This window comes from Filicampus tigris, chromosome 10 (assembly GCF_054856515.1).
Source record: "Filicampus tigris isolate MCC_2025a chromosome 10, RoL_Ftig_1.0, whole genome shotgun sequence".
NCBI classification, from domain to species: Eukaryota; Metazoa; Chordata; class Actinopteri; order Syngnathiformes; family Syngnathidae; genus Filicampus; species Filicampus tigris.
In genome coordinates, this window is record NC_141226.1 from 23,389,571 (window position 1) to 23,409,108 (window position 19,538).

Here is a 19,538-nt window from a genome sequence, read left to right on the forward strand (position 1 = left end):
CCCAGGTGATTTTGTTTTTAATGCTGGGGTGATAAAGTTGCTAATCTCGCAACAAAAGTGCTAAAAACGCCATCAACGGATTACTACAGTTCTCCTCCTCTCCTGTAGGTGGCATCCCTTCCAGATAGCCTCGGATGATTTGGTGCAGTTTTCTTGTGCAACCAAACTGCCTAGAGTGCCGAGATTGGCAGCTAGGGAGAGTAGACGAGGGAGATTTTTTTCTTTTAAAGTCGTCCTCCTTTCTGATTTAGAATCTTTTCGAACCCTGGCGCAAGCTAAGCCCACACCGAAAGTAACACAACGCAGCCTGCGTAAAATGTACGAACCCTTCGCGGTGGAATAAGGACCTTTTTGGGGGATTGAGCTGGCGTAGAAAAGCCAACCGAACGGACGGCCAGGGAGAGCCGGGGAGGGACCACGGCACAACCGCCGCTAGCGCCACGGGGAGTCGGGGCCCGAGAGGGAGCCTGCCGGGGACCTCGGCTTAATGCGCCCTGCCTGCTTCTTCGTCTCAGCCGCACTCCGAGATGGGGGAGACCAAAATTATCTACCACCTCGACGACCAGGAGACACCCTATCTGGTGAAACTGTCTGTGCCGGCGGACAAAGTCACTTTGGCAGACTTCAAAAATGTCCTCAAAAAACCCAATTACAAGTTCTTCTTCAAATCTATGGACGATGACTTCGGGTAACTGTTTATATACCTGTTTTTATGACGTCGTTTTAGTCTGTCATTCTTGTGGCTTTCATAGCGTTAGCGGTGCGAGACTTGCCAACGGAGCAGCCAGCTGGCTTGTCATCACTTCACCTGGCTGCGGACCACTTGCTTTAGCTTTCCTTTGTTAGCTGCTAGCGGCTAGCACGTCTGTTTAGCGTCTATACCGTTTGTTTACATTGCTCGTGAGGCTAGCCCAACGCGGCTCGTAGCTTGTCGTAACGCCGACCAAATTGGGATTTTTGCAGATTCGGGAGCCCCAGGCGAAAGTTCCCAATAACATCTAATAGCCTTTTGTTATGGAGCGAGTTGACAATCGCTGAAAATAATCAGTTACGTGCGTCATCTATGTCAGCAGTTGGCTGATATGTATGGATAGCTAGTGCTAACAGGCTAATGTCAGAGGTAGTTGGTGCAGCAGGCCCACATGGAAAGCCGTTTGAACGTTTATTCTATATCCCGCTTGTGCGAAGAATTGTCCATGTACGAGAACGCTCATGTCCTCACTAGCAATATTCGGCGCACTAAAATAACGGCGATAAAGTGCAGTACTGGGGACGTTTTTTCCGCAATTGCTTGGGATCGTTATCAGGCTTCTGCAATGCTTGCTGATGATCTGATCGTTTGAATCAGGTATGTTGGAGATGGGAAACATGTAAAACAGGATGGATAGGGGCTCTCGAAAAGCGGACTTAGGCACCCCTGCACAAGTAGAATGACAATGTTGTACAAGTAACGTTTTGTTCCTCTACTGTCTGACATTTGCGCACTAGTAAAACGACTCTTAATAGTTTCCCCCCCCACACACAACTGCCTTCCACTGCTTTAAATTGTGCACACTACTAAAATGGCTATAGTGCACTACTAGATTGATGACCCACTAGTAGAACAATTAGGTTGCACTAGTAGAATGACTACACTTACTGTAAGAATTTCTGCGCACTAGTAAAATGACTGTTTACTAGTGCCATATTTCCCACTACTGACATTTATACTCACTAGTAGAATGACTAGAGCACACTGGTAGAATGACTGCATCTTACTAGTGCTGTTTTGTTTTCAGCCTTCCACTATTGCGGTAATAAAATTTAATGCAACAGAATGACTATCTATGCAATAGATAGATAGATATGTTGACAGAGGTGAAGCTCCTAACTGGTTATGTTTCAGCATTTGTCAACCCGCAATTTCACCTCGACTCACAAAGCTGGACAATTTGGTTGGCACATTTGGAAAGCTGTTTGAACATGTTCGATGTACTTCAGATCAATCTTGAGGTCTGTGTACTACTACGCTGTTTGTCTTCACTTGTGGAACTTACTAGTAGGACAACTACATACTAGTGCCTCATTACTAGTGAGGCAAAACTGTGCACTAGTTGACACCTGTGTGCTACTAGTACTAGTACTAGCACTACACTAGTACTACTAGTGAAACATTTCACTAATAACAGTCAGCTAGTGTGACAAGTTGTTCTTCTAGCATGCAAAAGTGTTTCATAGTAGTGGAATGCAATACTAAAAAAATAATACCAAGCAGAGGTGGCAAATCCAGGTCCAGAAAGTTAAAAACCCTGCCACAACTGTGGTAATTGTTTCTTTTTTTTGTTTTTGTTTTTACGAGCGTCACCTCTGTCAGCACCCCGGGGACACGTATGGTCAGTTAGTGCTAACGGGCTAATGTCAGATGGGTAACTTATAGGTTGGGCTAGTTTGTCCACCAGGCCCTGCTGTTGTTGTCCATTAGTCAGAGGAATGCAGAGTTGGACTTAGGAATGTACCGTTCATCACTCTGACGGATTTATGGCCATGTCCCTTTGTGTTAAAACTGGAAAAAGATGTACACTTTTTCCAGTTTTAACGTTAGCGTTCCCCCAGAGCAGTGGCGTCCAAATAGTAAAGTGGGACATGTTCTATTTTAAGCACTTGAGCCAGGTTTCTGGAGTTGTTTTTTCAAATAAGGGCGGGGCAGCAACTTGGCCACATCAGGAAAGGTCTGCTATTCATGCTGGGAAAGGTAAAGGGATACACTGTAAATACACCTGCGAATCAAAACAGTACCACAATAAGAACTAACAAGGCGTCGGGCCGGAAAGTTCTTAGTCCAGGCCAGATCCAGTTGTCTGAGGCAGGAGATTACTTCATGCCGTTTCTGTATTTATTTTTTGCGGATCAGCACTTAATCCGATGCAGATGTTTGGATATCAAGCCGCTAAAAGATAGTCAGAGATTATAGTGTTTGCATTCCCACAGTTAAATAAAACTGCACCAGTATTGTCAACAGGCGGACGGCATTGTTTATCTGCTGCTGGTCTTGTGTACACAATGGTGTACTGAAATAATTCTCAAAAGTGTGATACAAGTACCACTATTGGTATGCAAGTTCTCTCTACTGGTCCACGAAAGAATCACTGGCTAAATACAGTTCAGTTGTATTAGACTTTTAATTTCAACACATTTTACTTTCACCTTTAAGAACGGTTTGTTTTTAAACATTTATTTAGGTCAAGTTTCAAATTAACTTGTGTGCAGTATTTTTTTCATGTAATCATGTAAGTGTAGTTTTGTGTTTTAATTTCAGTAACTATTTTTTTTTTTTTTTTTGGGAGGGGGGGGTCGCACGTGGTGTAAAAAGTTGAAGATGTAGTGAGTGCACTATTCAATCAGGTTTTTTTTCCAAGAGAGTCCGTCGCGGTTGGCCGTCTACATTGCCTCTAAACCAGCTTCAGATTTTATTGCCCGAGTGCGCTTTTGTCTCTGTACGAGTTGACTGAAACCCCGCTTTGTTCACTTTGCAGGGTGGTAAAAGAGGAAATATCCGACGACAACGCAAAACTGCCCTGCTTTAACGGACGTGTGGTGTCATGGGTAAGTTCAAATGCATCCGTTGGATCACTGACATCATTTTTGCTCAGCTTTCTTTTTTTTCCCCCCCAAGTTCTGAATTGACCGCATTAGTTTGGTTCAGTGACAGATGTGTCACTGTGTGCACTTATAATAGAAGAGGCTTTCCAACTTTTATTGTGAGGACGTAAATCATGGACATGAACTGGTTTACCGTGGAAAAGTTTCTTGCTGGAGGGACAAGATTCAAACACTCAGTAGAGTGCAGACCTCCGCCAAGGCCAAATATTAACGGCAGATGATGGTAGAGAACTAGTGCAATTGTATGAATTTGTAAACTGAGTGGGAAACAGCAGAAGGTTTAAATTCTGCTCTTGATTAAAAAAAAACCACACGAAAAAAACAATTAAGGGTGATGCATGATTTTGTTCAATTTAAGAGTATTTTTTAATGGAATATTTTGGTTAAATTTCATTGTACACCTTCAGTTGCATTCAACTTGGGAGCTTCTACTTTACATACAAACAGAGATAAAATGTAACCACCTCCTGCGTCTTGGTTTGTACTTGGTGGTAGTAAAAAGGGTTTCAGTCATTTGGTTGCTCTCTAACATTCCATCCTCTGGTTGCTCAGGCACGCATGTGTGTGTGTGTGTCCCTTTTTTCTTTCTCATCTGTTCCTCAGTGAGTTTCTGTCTTAACTTTTCAAACTTTTGAACTCTGCATCCACCCACTTCCCGTTGCCAGGGCTCATTGAACAAGTCCAGAGTATATTCTTTGTCATTCCGTCCTCACTGATTGTTCCTACAAATGAAGCGTTTGTGTGACTGCAAACTACTTTTTTGTGCCACGTTTGGCCTCCGAGCTAGGTAAGCTAAACAAAGGAGTAAAACAACAACAACATCCACATCTGTGACTCTCTGGATGGTGTCTGGAGTTTGCATGAGGAAGCAGCTAAATGAATTCCATTTGTTGGCCCACAACCAAATTCCATCTCCAGGGCCCTGTGCATCTTCCTGATAATATCATTATCACATAATGAACCCAGCAGCAGTGCACATGCGAGATGGATGCTGTGCCTGATGCGTTGTTTCCATGGATTTCATTCCATTTTTTGCGGCGGGGGGGGGGGGGGGGGGGGGGGTTGTTGTTGGGATTATGTGTGTTTTCAAACCATTTTAAGCAAATCCTAAAGCCAGCCATGAGCAACACAGCTGAACTCCTACTTCAACAACTACTGTTCCTGAATGGCTGACCGTAGGCCACTAGTTTTGCTGCAATTCAGTGGTGCCGTAATGTCCCAGATGTAATGACGAACATCAAAATTGCATGAGCTTTCAAAAAAAAAAAAAAAAAGCATTATTTTATAATAACACTTAGCTACAGCTTGTCTACAAGTGGCTAGAAAACAAAGTGTGGAGACACTGGAGAGTCTCTGTCTCTGTGTGAAATGCACCGGTGCAGTCAGTGAATGAGGCGATCAATCATTACCTCAACAGCTTCTCAAAATGTCTCGTATTTGTGCCCATTTCCTCTCTTCCTGGCAATTCACTTCTTTGCAGTCGTGTTTCAGGGCTGAACAATTTATCAGATTCAAATCGACATAGCAGTCTAGTAGAATGCAATGTTCAAATCGCAAAGACTTCAATTATTGTGTGTGTGTGTGTGTGTGGGGGGGGGCATCTGCTTAATTTCAGTCAGTCGATAGGTTTATTTCATTTATTTAAATAGTGTCTGGAAAAGTTCAGTTCCTAAGAAGTGCAGTCCACATTTACATGTCATTGTTTCATGTTTCATTTGTTTGCATTACTGTTGTAATCTGATTTATGGATGACTGACTAACTTGTGTTTACACTGTACTTGTTTGGGAGAATTTGGTGAAGTTGTCGTTTAGTGAACGCTTAAAAGACTGTTTGCAAGTCAAACTCTTTAGTACCGGTAAGTTAATAATTCTAAGTGAAGTAGATAAAGTGTCTTTTATATTAATTGATAGTTTATTTGCATCTATGTTACCATAAGCCTAACCAGAAGGACCAAAACATTGATGTATCAGTCTGGTATTGTTTGTTACACAGAATCATTTATTGCATGTGTTTGTGTTTAAAAAAAACTACACGGGAAGAGGACCTTAAAAAAAATAGTTGCATATCAAATCTCAATGTTGAGTTAAAAAAAAAAAAATACTTACCCTGTATATTACTTTTCAAAATCGCTCAGCAATGTGTTGTGGTTCACTGAAAGATAATACAGTCCAGTACACAGTATGTGGTGCCCCAAAACCCAATAACACGGTCGCAATTTTTCCGATGGAGCGTATTGGTAAGTTAGCAGTGTTCAACCGCTTGCCGTGCGTGTTGTTGCCAGATATCTTTTTATTTTTTCACGATGGTCCACTTCAGTGGCGTTTGGCCACATTGCGCGGTGGGCCTTAGCCACGCAAGTCAATGCACGCAGCACATTCGAGCGTGCACTTGCATGTAGTGAGTCACTGCGAGGGCCACCATTCTCCTGTCTCCATGACAAAAGAGGCATCTGTTTAGCAGGACACGGCCTCACTTCCTCCCTTCTTGACTTTGAAATTGGATTACCGACAAGTGAAATCACAGGACAAAATACGTCGCGAAAAAAGAGGCTGACCGCATTTAACTATCACGTTAAATCTTGTTACACTACACGTCTTGCTAATGTTGACCCTCATGTTATTATGATTGCGAACCCGATCCGTGTTTTAGTCTATATCGTGGGACTTCGCGTGCACATTATGATGTTGGTTTGCTTTCAAAGTTCCACGGACTACAAAATGTTATTTCTGTTACAATGTGTCAGCTTGTTTGTCTCCACTGTCCAACGTGTTGTTTCACGGAGGTGATTGATGGCCCTCTGGGGTCCAAGGGGCTTGGCCAGCTCTCACCGCACCGCACCGCAACGCAGTAGCAGGCCAACACCCTCTGGCCTGTTACATTTCACTGGCAGCCGATTTTGCCGATCAAATTATTTTTCAATAGGCAATCTTTGTGCACATCAAATGACCTCCTGAATTAACCAAATAAACACGTCCCTCTCTATTAACAACAAGCTTGCACAAAGGATGCAGTGTAATGGATAATGGTTACAACTTACAATGAGTTAACGCTCCATTTTTGTCTGCCCGGCTTTTTCACATTTTATCTCTGATGTTGAATGACTAAAGCAAGTCATTCATCACTTTGAGGCTAAACCCTTTTTTGGGAAAAATCCAAATTCCACATGGTGGTAATATTGTGCATGGGGTTTCATTAATAAGACTGCCCCCTTTTGGCAGCGGATACAGTTAGTACTAATGATATTTCCGCTTAGTGGGCTGCTGGTAAACATTTCAATTACTGATGCATACATCATTTGTCACATTTTTTTTTTTAGTCCACATGACACTAAAAGCAATAGACGTATTGAATTTGTAAGTGTTGTCCAACTACTGTATTCCTCTTGGTCTCGTCTTTGTCCCGCTGACGGACGCACCTTTCGGCTTGCCCATAGCTGGTTTCGGGAGACGGCACCCACCCAGATGCGGGTTCAGTGGCAGACTTGGAGGCGGCGCCTCCTTTGGAGAGGACAGGAGGCATCGGAGACTCTCGACCACCTTCTTACCAGTAAGTACATTAAGAAGAGGATATTGGATGCGGTGAATGAGGCACTCAGGCCTCCCTAGGAAAAAAACAGAATAACAGCGGAAACCGTAAATGGAATAGAAATGACACCCTGTATTTAGCAAAATAATCCGAAGTTTGCGGTCGTTTGTTACGGAGATTGTGTGAGGAATTGTATGTTATGATATGAATGCGGCGCAAGTCTTATCTCCTTTTTAAGCTGCGCCTTCTGTGCACTTCCTCCATCTGTAGCGGGAAAGCAGCAAGCGGTCGGGACAGTTTGGACAATGACACGGAGACGGGCTCCATGGTGTCGCAAAGGAGAGAGAGGGACAAGCCGAGACGGAAGCACAGCGACCACGGTCAGGAAACTGTGTCGAGTAATTTTGCCTATATTAGAGTTTTCACAGCAGATAAAAGTGTCCTTTTTTTAATTTTTATTTTTTTTATAAAAACGTGTTTTTATTTTGCAGCCTCACCTCTACTGTTGCGACGCCTCTCTTTGGCTTGTCTCAACAAAGCAGTATATGCTCCCAACTTGACTCCTGATGCCGTGTTTCTTCCACAGGTGGTAGGCAGAACGGGCTCTCGTCACGGCCAGCCGGGCGTGGAGGGGCCGAGTACGACAGCTGCTCCTCTTTCATGAGCAGCGAGCTGGAGTCCACTTCCTGCTTTGATTCCGAGGATGACGACGCTACCAGCAGGTTGGCATGCCCCACGTTGCCTTTCAGAGTATTGCGTTGTACGGGTCAATTAGCAGTGACCAAATGTTTTGTTAGGCCTCTGAAATTACAGTCAGTGATTTAGCCTGTTCCACTTGTCCAACGACACTTGTCCACCCCCTGAGCTTTAGGTTTCCCGTGTACGCTGAAAGTCACCATCTTTTTAAATGCCATTTCTTTCAGAGGTTGCTATAAACATGTATTAAGTGGCACAGCATTTTCACACGGAGATATGTCTCTTCTTTTTCCCAGGTTTAGTAGCTCCACAGAACAGAGTTCCTCTCGTTTAATGAGACGACACCGCCGCCGCCGACGGAAACCCAAAGCCTCCAATCTGGACAGGGTGAGACCACACAAATCAACCGCATAGTTTCTCATGAAGTTACAGCAATGTGACAGTTTTGGCTGGTCTCATTCACCCATTCCCCTTTTATTTAATTTTTTTTTATTGTTCTTGTGTCCAGTCGTCATCATTCAGCAGCATCACAGACTCCACCATGTCTCTCAACATTATTACGGTTACGCTCAACATGGGTAAGTTGCCATATTTTACAAAAAAAAGACCAATCATTGACTCTTTATAGACACATTCATACACATTCTTCAAATCTTTTTTTGTTCTCTTAATGATATTATAAATAATTTGTATACATTGTTGTGATCAGTTATTATTCCCAGTTATTATTTTTTTGTTTTTGTTGATATTTTAAAATGATTGATAAGCTAGCCTAACCTTAGCCAAGTTATTAAAATAAAAGTTAGCTCACATTGAATTCTGACTTCTTATTATGTGCCAGTGAATAGTTCATAGATGTATGTGAACAATCCAAGTCTATGAATGGTCTTGGTTTTTTTTTTTAGAATAATTTTAGAATTGTCCATGTCTGTGAATCATCGGATGTCTGTGCATCAGTTGTGTTGAAGGATAAAATGTCCCTTGAGGAGAAAGCGGTTGTGCAGTACAGAGTTCCCCCGCTATATTGCAGTTCTTCATTCGTGCTGGCACTGTATCGTACGCATTTTTTCATGGGTTCTCCTTACAGTAAATTATACAGGCAAGTCCGGATTCAGAGTTGCGCGCCTACAGTGCGGAACCAAATTTTGCCATAACATGCCAGGCAGCACTCAAGTGTACTGAAAGCGATGCAGCATATTCAAGATCACGAAGACGACGCAGAGAAGGTCCCCAACTGAGCTTTAGTAGTAGTTGTTGTTCTATCAGAGCAGAGAGAATATATCATTAACGTCGGGTGGAACCCTAGCATCTCCAAAACTGTCACGTTTCGGGAAAAATAGCAACAACAACAAAAAAAACCGACAGGTATATTGAGCCATTAATATAGCATCATTAAAGGGATGAGATTGGTCAATAAATTGTCAAAGTAACAGACCCCGTGGGGCTGACCTACGTGGTCTGACTTATCATGTAGATTTGAAGAACTGTGAAAGCAAGGGAGCGAGAGCAGTCGCTGAGAAATAATTCAAGTGTTTTAATAAGTTTAAATGTGCTTAAAGCATGCAAAAGGGGTAAAAAAAGAAAAAATGTTTTAACGTGTATGGTGACTGTGGGAAGTATCCCTGTGATAAACAGGGGTTCACTGTACCTGACTCTTTTATGCATACAATGGTGGTAATAACATGAAATATGCTGTAATATTTTCAGAGAAGTACAACTTCTTGGGCATCAGTATTGTGGGCCAGAGTAACGAAAGAGGAGATGGAGGAATCTACATCGGCTCCATCATGAAGGGCGGAGCCGTGGCTGCTGACGGACGCATTGAGCCCGGCGACATGCTTTTGCAGGTGTGTGGCTGTGTTTGTTGCAAAATTCTCCCAGGGAATGTAAAAATGTGTTGACTTGTACCTGGGAGTTAAGGAATGCGTGTGCGGGCCAACGTCTGTCAGGTTTGTGTTCCGCGCTAGCACCTGGGGTGGAGTCATGTGAAAGCTGTCGGCTTCTAAACAAAAGGCCATCACGGGTCTTCTACGGATGCTTGATGATTGTGGCTTTTTTCTTCATGTCCATTATTCATTCTTACATTTTCAATCCTTGCCAGTAATGGTGTCACCTTCCGTGGCTTGGGACTTGGTCAGTGTTGGCTTTCCGGTTTGATTTTTTGCTCAAGATGCCTATATGTTGAAGTGCTTACCAGCCTGTGCTTCATTAGCTACTGTGCATTCCGAGAATATGGAAGCCAGAAAGTCGGGGGTGTTTATCTCAGGCCGCATATTGTCATGAGCATTGGCAATTAATTGCTATTCCATGGTCAGTTGAAATCTAGCCAATCCCATTGATGACTCTGGTTTCTGAGGCTGTGAAAATTTTATAACTCTTCAGGAAATAATTTAGCAATGCGCCTGTTTGTGTTGTCATAATTAGAATGGAAAATATTTTCATTGTGAGGGAATTCTATGATGCCTGGCTTTGTGGTTTTTGCCATTCATTTGAATATATTCCAGTGCAGTTGGATTTTCCCTGGTCAGAATATCTGGCAACCATGTCTCAATATGATATTAATGTAACGTGTGTGTATACAGTGGACCCCCACTACTCGCCGGGGAGAAGGACCGGGTCGGTCCTCAAATAGCAAAAATTCGCCTATAAAAAAAAAAAAGTAAAAAAAAAAAATCAAGATTTAAAAAGTATTTTTGAAATGATTTGGGGGAGGAAAAATTTCTTACAGGATAGTCCTCGGGTGGCAAACCGCTAGTATGTGTGGCTTCACTGTCGTTATTATTGGGTAGATTTCACATGAAATCACTTAATTAAAAAAAAAAAAAAACGTTTAGTCTAGTCTTGTGTGGCTAGTCTTTACCAAAATGTGTTCATATGGAATACATTTATTTTTCGTCTAAAATATATACTCTTACAGAAAATTGACATTTGACCTCATCACAATAGCCGTTCACCAGTTAAACTCACACTTTTTGCTAGTATTAACATTAATGTGAAAGATTGTATTTGACCAAGTTCAACCAGGTTAAAAAAAAAAAAGCTAACTTTGTTTGCATTGTTTTTTTGTTTCTGATCAAGATCACTGCTCATTTTGTTCATCTGTTCTCTTATTTTTGGGTTACATGCAGGTGAACGACATCAACTTTGAGAACATGAGCAATGATGATGCAGTTCGAGTGCTTAGGGACATCGTGCACAAGCCCGGGTAACAGAAACTCACCGATGTTCTCACATTGCCTTGTTAATGTCGCACTAAATGTGCCAAATGTTGCATCTGTTTTATTACCAGTCCCATAACTTTAACTGTGGCCAAGTGCTGGGACCCAAACCCACGGAGCTGCTTTGCTCTGCCGAGAAGTGAGTGCTTCTTTTGGTTTCTTCGCCTGTGTCTAAGGCAGTGTTTCCCAACCTTTATTGAGCCAAGGCACATATTTTACGTTACAAAAACTCCACAGCACCACACCAAACAACAATTGTCACACAAAGTTTAGATACTGGCATAATGATGACGTGTGATGGTAGTGGATAGAGCATTTAATTGTTCTGTTTGTCACTAACGTAAATGAATAAAGATCAGTCATTTGTAGCCAATGAGTAATAATTGTATGACCAATTAAGTGAAATTGGGTAATCCCCTAAAGCTCTCTCACAGCACGGTAAAATGCCGCGGCACCGCGGTTTAGAATCACTGCCGTAAGGCATTATCATAACACGGATATTGCAGCTCAGTACAAATCTGTCTACTTTGGCTTGAGACCAACCAAACTTACATTTGATCCTACAGGTGAGCCAATTCGACCCATTGACCCTGCGGCATGGGTGTCTCATACCGCAGCAATGACTGGCGTGTATCCTGCCTACGGTATGAGCCCCTCCATGAGCACCGTCACTTCCACCAGCTCCTCCATCAGCAGCTCCATTCCAGAAACTGAACGTAAGTCCATTCGCCATGCGCAAGGCCGTCCTATCTTAGATAGATTTGATACCACTGAGAAGGGATCACAGATGGAGCGATTTCCCCCTTCCAGGATGAGCAAGCTGCGATAAATGCCAAGTGAGCAGCAAATCGCATTATATGATGCTATGCAGTGTGAGTTTAAATAGCATTGTAGCATTGTATAATTCAGTGACATGCAGCAGGTAGACATCTCCAGGGAAGTGGTTCTCCTCATCCGATCGGTCGATGCAGAATTCTCCACAGCAACAGCCTCACTTCGCTAATAGCCCAGCTAGAACCCTCTCTGAGCAGGAGAGGTGGCTGTAAAGAAAGAGGAGAAGCGGTAGTAAAACAGGCCAAATTCCAGATGTCAGATTTTTTTTTTTTCTATTATCATTAAAAGAAATCGAAAACTAACCTGAACAAACAAAAAAACTAAAGATTAATATAGTCTACTTATGTTACAGTAATATTTGTACTTTTTGTGGATGGTGGATGGATGCATGAATATGAATTATAATACACCCAATCGTGAGGATAAGCGGTACAGAGGATTTATGGATGGACAATTTATGAAAGTGTTAGTTTGGATAAAATGTATGCATGATAGTTCTATTGCACATTGATACTTGGGGGGACTAGAGTTGAGTGTCTCAGATCTCAAAGGCGTTCATTTTTTTTTTTTTTTAAACATCTGATTATCATAATACATAATGCCTCGTCTCCTCCACACCCCGACCTATAAAACCACATCACTATCAGTATCCCCGTCAGACGCTTTAGTAAATCTTGGAGAGCCCATCCCTCTTACTGCATTCCAGCAACTAGTCTGTACTCCAGATTTTACTGTGTTCAGCTTCGACCTTTTTTTGTTGCCGTGAGTTCTGGATCCGTTTTAAGGGTGGAAATATTTTGTATTATGTTTACGGCTTGAATTCGTAATCGTGCCATTTTAAACACTTGAAGGAACAAAAGATGAAAGATGTCGGGCCAAGAGTTTTAGTGGTCTCTTAAGATTGCATCACTCAAAAAAAAAAAACAAAAAAAAACACAAGCATAAAAAAAAAAAAAAAAAAACATGATGATGATCTCTTGTGAAAAACTACAACTACCGGTACTTAATACACACTCCTAAAAAAAATAGTTGATAAATTCACATTAAATAATGTGTCCATTCAGAAAGCAGTTCAATGAAAAGCTTAAAACCAGGTGGTGAGCACAGAACACATTTTATTATGTTGACCTCAGAAAGATTCACTCCAGTTGTTGCACACTTACTCACCACTCCCAGCAGGCATTTTGGAGGGAAAGATTATGCTCTTTAATTTAGGAAAATGAAGGAATTAGCAACCTAAGCGGGAGCTTATAAGGTCGGTCCATCGGGGGCAAAAATCTAAAACACACTGCGCTTAATCATTCCCAAATTTATATAATCTTGCACAAAACAAAAAAATAAATGAGAGGAACGCTATGTCTGCATTTGTGTTTTAGGGAGGACGCTATTTTCAAGCTGTTATTGAACAGCTTTGTCAAGATTTAAGTCCAAGTTAAACAAACACAGGAAACCACATACTATTTATGATGATTTCGAAAGCAGACCAGCGTATGCATCTAACGTTTGAAAGAGGAACAATCAATGTGAATACTTGAACTGCGACACTAAATAATTTTCCCCATTCTGACCAAAATGATCAGTTTATCCTGTGGTATGAAGTGTGTCAAGAATGATCCGCTAACCTTAAAAATGTCAAATATTTAAGATAGATAGTCCTTTTGAGTGGGGACGGCACCAAGGAAGTTCAAGCCACAGCAAAGCGGGATTCAAGCTGACACAACTAGAACAAACAAATAGTCTAGAAATATTTGGCATCAATATAGACATGAGGGATCGGCTGGCAACCGATTCAGGGTGTCCCCCGCCTACTGCCCGAAGACAGCTGGGATAGGCTCCAGCACGCCCCGCGACCCTTGTGAGGAGAAGCGCTATCGATAATGGATGGATAGACATGAGGGGGAAAGTAGGAGTTAGCTAACAACGAGCCTAGCTGCTGCTTCACTTTCTAACAGTCTCCTCGTTTGGGGTTCTGCTTTGGGGGACGAGAGCCTCGATTGTCGGTGGGCACATTAAAGACGCTTACACGCTGCAATTTGGTTTTCACGCTGCAGGACGACGCAAGGGCAACAGCGGCCCAGCGCAAGCTTGCCCATATGCGGCATTGGTTGCTAAGCAACCAAACCGGAAGTAGCCTGGTGCATTTTTGTTCGCTAGTTTGAACTTAGTTACAACAAAGGGCCTGTCTTGGCTTGTCATGAGGTGGAGGAGACATTATACAAGTGAAGTATGTGAGGTCATGCTATATTTAATCTTAAGCTAACATTTGTAATGTTTACAATGCTCTAATTAGAAGTAGCTACCATTTTCAACCAACCTGGTACATTCAAAGTAGTGAAGAGCTCCATCCATAGCTTTGGCTTCTTTACCATGTACGGTACATGTGTCAAGTGTCCCAGAGCTCAGCTCCCTTGACAAACACCACATGAAATTTTCTCCATGCTGTTTTCAGTGCACAACTTTGCCACAATTTCTTACTGTAGGCTCTCAGAAATCACTGCACCAGCATCTCTCGTAATAGAGCTGGCGAGGTGTCATCACAGTGCCGTGCCGCCCAAATGGAGCTTTTTTTTACATTTGAATACGCCGGCCATTACTGCAGGCGCCCATCTTGCTTGCTCTCCAGCTATCACTTCACTATGCAGCGCCATTGCGCAATGACAGCTCCTAGACAATAAATAAAGGGATTGGTAGACGGCACATTGAACTGTGCTAAGTGCAGTGTGAAACGACCTTAAGTGTGTGCTATACTGCGTTGGTCATTTCCAATACACCACAAACTATACAAACTGCTTTTCATGTCATGCGTGGGGTTCTGTTTCAAAATCTTGCGTGAAAACCGCTTAAGATGGGACTCCGTGTTAACCCAAACACGTCTTCTCTTGTCCTTAGGATTTGATGACTTCCACCTCTCCATTCACAGCGACATGGCAACAGTTGCTAAGGCCATGGCCTGTCCAGAGTCGGGCCTGGAAGTGCGGGACAGGATGTGGCTGAAGATTACCATCGCTAACGCCTTTATTGGTATTGCCCGGAAAATAAGACTTTTCAATTTTTCTTCTCTCGGTTATAGTCCGGCCGCGTCTTTGAGTTGAGTTTGAAACAATTTGGCTCTCTTTGCGTCATTAGGCTCTGATGTGGTGGACTGGCTCTTCCATCATGTGGAAGGCTTCACAGATCGCAGAGAAGCGCGTAAATACGCCAGCAACCTTCTGAAGGCTGGCTACATCCGACACACTGTCAACAAGATCACCTTTTCGGAGCAGTGTTATTATGTGTTTGGAGACCTCTGCGGCAGTAAGTCAAATGGAACTCTCCGGTGAAACTTTAAAAAAACAAAGTGGGTATGGTCTTCCTGTACGGTGAATTTTCACCTATTGCTATATTATATTATAATGAGTGAGTAAAATGATTAACGTACTGTATATGGCAATGGCTGTCAAGTAAGACAGGCTAAACGTGCGTTTGGCCAACAGATATGACCCACCTGTCGCTCCACGACCACGATGGTTCCAGTGGGGGCGCCTCGGATCAGGACACCCTCCCGCCTCTGCCTCACCCTGGGGCAGCTCCCTGGCCTATGCCTCTGCCCTACCAGTTCCCTATCCCTCACCCCTATGACCTGCCGCAGCCCTTCCACGGTGGGCCGGCTGCTGGCAGTGCCGGAAGCCAGCACAGCGGTGAGTGCCGAAAACTGAATGAGCCATTATACTGCGTGGATGTAATTTAGGGGGGGGGGGGGGGGGGAACAACACCTAGCCCCACTCCTTTATGTCTGCTTTAATGTGATCATCTTGAAGTCACTTATATAAACAAATGCGCAAGTCTTGTGAATTTTAGCTGCAAGCGGGACGATGCGAACTCCACAGACACGATTCTTGGCAGTGAGTCAGGCTGTAGGTTTTAAAAACGCTGGATGATGTACAGTATGGCAATCCCACCGCATATTCGCGCTTCACTATGCACAAATTCACCTATTTGTGTTGTTTTTTTCTGTGAAGTCCATCCCCAGCTATTTTTGTGCTTTTTCCGAAATATCCTAAGATGCCGCCAAAGCCCTGTCTAAATAGGAAAGTAATACAGTAATTGGTGTCAAGGAAGTAGAGGAGGAGCTACGTTTCTAAGTCGATGGAAGTTACGGATCGTTACAAATGCTCTGTAGTGCATGAAGTAGAACTTGTATAACACCCGCGTGATGTCTGATCTTTGAATCCAGAAATTGCGCCAGCGAAGCATGTTTACATTCAATCTGCTCAAAGGCCTAAAAGAACATAGCCCGCCTCTGTCAGAGGTAAACCGATTCCTCCAAGACTCCGCCGTCCACCAACTTGGATTTGAAGTAATCGCCGTTTTGGAGTGGAAAGTCAGACATTGTGGTCGCAGCAGTTTGCTCAAATAACAGCAGTATTTACTGAGCCCACCGTCTGCCCACACCTCACACATCCTGTCCTGCTGTTATCCCAGAACGTCTGTTTAAAGTTTAATGACGGAGTCCAGTGCTTCTCAACGTTTTTACATCGAGTAACACCTTTTGCGTTTGGGAGATTTCAAGTGTGTCTTGACAAAATGTCGGCGGGCTCAAATGTTTGTCGTTGGCAGATAATACTGTGTAAAGCTTTCGTCTTGTCACACTTCCTCAGCCTAAATATATGAAGAAGCCTAGCACGTTGTTGTCACAAGTAAAGCATCCAGAAATTCCTGCAGCTCCTCCTGTGTGGCTGTCAGACTCTTGGCAGCCTTTCTTGGTAATGTCACTGTTGTGCCATATTTTCTCCACTTATTGATGACTCTCTTCACGGTATATTTGATTCTTCTCTTGACTGATACCTTTGAAAAATGAGATCCATCTAAATCTGTGGAAGCTCTCTGCAGAGCATGGCTTGTTCCGTAGGATGTGACTACCAAAAAAATGTCAAGAAAAAGCCTACTAGAACACCTGAGCTCTTATTTCAGGTTAATCAGAGGCACTTCAAATGGTGCGTGCTGAACCCCAATTAACGTTGCATTTGAACATGATTGGTGAACACAAGCACAACTTGGGTATAAAAGGGTGTGCAAACTTGTGCAACCACAGTATGTTAGTAGTTTGTATTTGCTCTTCCCCTCTCTAAAGGAATTCTTTTTTTTTTTTGTTATAAAAGTTATAGTTCACATTAATGGTGAAAAATATTCTCAAATAATTTGTCTTGGGCTTCTGTTTTTTTTTTTTTTTTTTTTTTAACATCACCAAAAATGAGAATTCAACTAGGGTGTGTAGTCTTTTTGTATGCACCGTATAGAGTGCATTCTATGACGCGCAGTTGTTTTTGTGTTAAAGTCATTAAAGAGCCATCAGGTCTTGTATAAAACTGAGTGTCCTATGTGCAGCCATAAAACGAAAGCATGTAATCTGTAAAAACTAGGTCAGATCTGTGGGGTTTGCTTTTTACCGGCACCCTGGCGGGAGCCGGCGGCTCTTGTTTGTGACTCAGATTGAGTCAATGATTTACGCGCGGCTAATAGTCACTGTCTGCTCTCCTCTGTCCACAGAAAGCAGCGGCTCAAACTGCAGCAAAAATGAGGGGCGGAAATCTGGCGGCAGCGGGAGCGAACCGGAGATCAGGAGCCACCGAGCTCCCAGCGAGCGCTCGGCGGCTCCCCCTAGCGAGCGCAGCGTGCGTAGCTCGCTGAGCCACCGCAGTGCCAACTCCCACTCGTTAGCCTACGGGCAGGGCCTCGTCTACGGCCCCCCCGGCTTGCCCCCGCAGCCACCTCATCTGCCTACATCCGCCCCCGGGGCCCCCCCGGGCAGGGAGCTGGCCTCGGCCCCTCCCGAGCTCACCGCGTCACGCCAGTCGCTGCGAATGTCGGTGGGCAACGCCGGCGAGTTCTTTGTGGACGTGATGTGACTCGGGTCCTAGGGCGAGCAAATGAACGCGTAGCAGGTTGGGGCCACCCGATGTCCGAGGACGACAGAGGTGACGGTTGCGGCAGCTGCATTCCGAGGCCTCTAATTCTGAAAAGCATGGATGCAACCAGTCCTGTTGTGTGTGCTGTGAGAAAAAAAAAAAAAATGTTCCGCCTCTTTTGCGCTTCTCTTCTTAGTAGTTGTGGCCATACTTTCTTCAATGAAGAACCCCCACACCCCCCAATTTGCTCAAGATGGCACCAAAGGGCCTGTCAATTACCGCCTCTCAGTGGGGGAGAGTTAGTGCAAGGACAAAAAACAAAAGTAGGAAAGGGAGGGAAATGGTAGAAACAGACAGATGGGGAGGATGACTCAGCGCTTTTCTACATGGATGTTTTTCATTTGTGTTTCTCTTTGCTCTTCCCTCCTGCCTGTCTTCCTTATCTTAACATTCTTTGTGTCCCTCCCCCCCCTCACGAGTCCAGGTCACAACTGAGGGGGGGAAAGCAAGGCCTTTAGCCTCCTTCACTAACAAAACACAACGTCGGATTGAACACTGTTAACCTGTTCAGACTTAAATGTTTGCTTGACTTATGAGAGAGAAAAAATACTTTGAGAATCTCAGTCCTTTCTTACTGTCAGAATGTTTGATCATGTATGTAGTTGATCACAACCAGTTTTATTTTACGGTGCAAAATATGAGCCTCGTTCAAGTCTTTTGTACACTACATGATTACATTTCCATCTCTTAACCGAAACATTTTAGTTTGTCTTGTTGCAATGTATAGTGATCAAAAAAAATTATCATGCCTCTCACACTACTCTATCAAGGAAATGCCTTTTTATTTATAAATATAGTTTTATGACTTAACCTTTTGACTATGTGTTGTGTTTGTATGTGTGTTTGCACAGACCAGATTTACAGTATAACGAAATGTAGGAATGTGCAGTTCAACACATATCTACACTGAAAATGAAAATGCAAGTTAAATGACGATTTTGCCTGAATAAATATTTGAAAACAAAGTTGCTTACCACAGAGGGAACCCGTGTACAACTAGTAGTACTCATACCCACACTTTTAGAATGATTGAGATTGATGGTTTCTGCAGGTTAAACGAAAACAAAGAACACCCAGATAATATTAACATATTTCCCAAGTCCCCAAAGGACGATCTGTTTGTTAGCTTGCATGAATGACAGTGCGGGTACACACAAAAGCATTGCTTTTTGGATTAAAAAAAAACAAAATCATACATTCCACTGTTACACAAAATAAAATGAATTTCAGGCATTTAAAACAAAGCTGGGATATTGCACCTCCTTATATTGTCTTCACAAAATTTGAGATAATCTGACTACCGGTATAATTTGGGACATAAACAATAGAATTTTGAAAATAATTACAAAGATTTTGTGAATTAATTGAACCTTTCTTAATTGGAAAGTTTGAATAGGACAAGATGTGGAAGGAAGTGGTAAATGTCAAATACAGTATATCAGTTGAGGCAATGTGGGAAAATTATGCATTTTGGCAGTAATTCTAGATAATGTTAGAACGCCCCCTATCACCGGTGTAGTGCCGTCCCTGGATAAACATAAAAACTAAATCTAAAATGTGTGGAATTTGTCGTGAGAAGTATGGAAATTGGGCGGATGGGGGGTTAAACGCTGAATTATGGATTGTATGTTGTAATTATGTTGTAAATCATTGGAATGGTTTGGATCGGTTGAAAAATTG

The 19,538-nt window shown here is 43.0% G+C and overlaps 1 protein-coding gene across 1 annotated transcript; it reads left to right on the forward strand.

The window, feature by feature from the left end:
• The first annotated feature begins 99 nt into the window (after window positions 1–99).
• dvl3b (dishevelled segment polarity protein 3b) lies at window positions 100–18,668 on the forward strand. Its single transcript, XM_086043302.1, has 15 exons — window positions 100–688; window positions 3,513–3,582; window positions 7,074–7,186; window positions 7,436–7,545; window positions 7,752–7,887; window positions 8,158–8,248; window positions 8,370–8,439; window positions 9,569–9,708; window positions 10,990–11,066; window positions 11,151–11,218; window positions 11,646–11,795; window positions 14,803–14,934; window positions 15,040–15,207; window positions 15,387–15,590; window positions 17,440–18,668. Exons 1-15 carry the CDS (start codon window positions 528–530, stop codon window positions 17,796–17,798), a joined length of 2,049 nt encoding a protein of 682 aa, XP_085899428.1. The 5' UTR covers window positions 100–527; the 3' UTR covers window positions 17,799–18,668.
• Window positions 18,669–19,538: the final 870 nt, after the last annotated feature.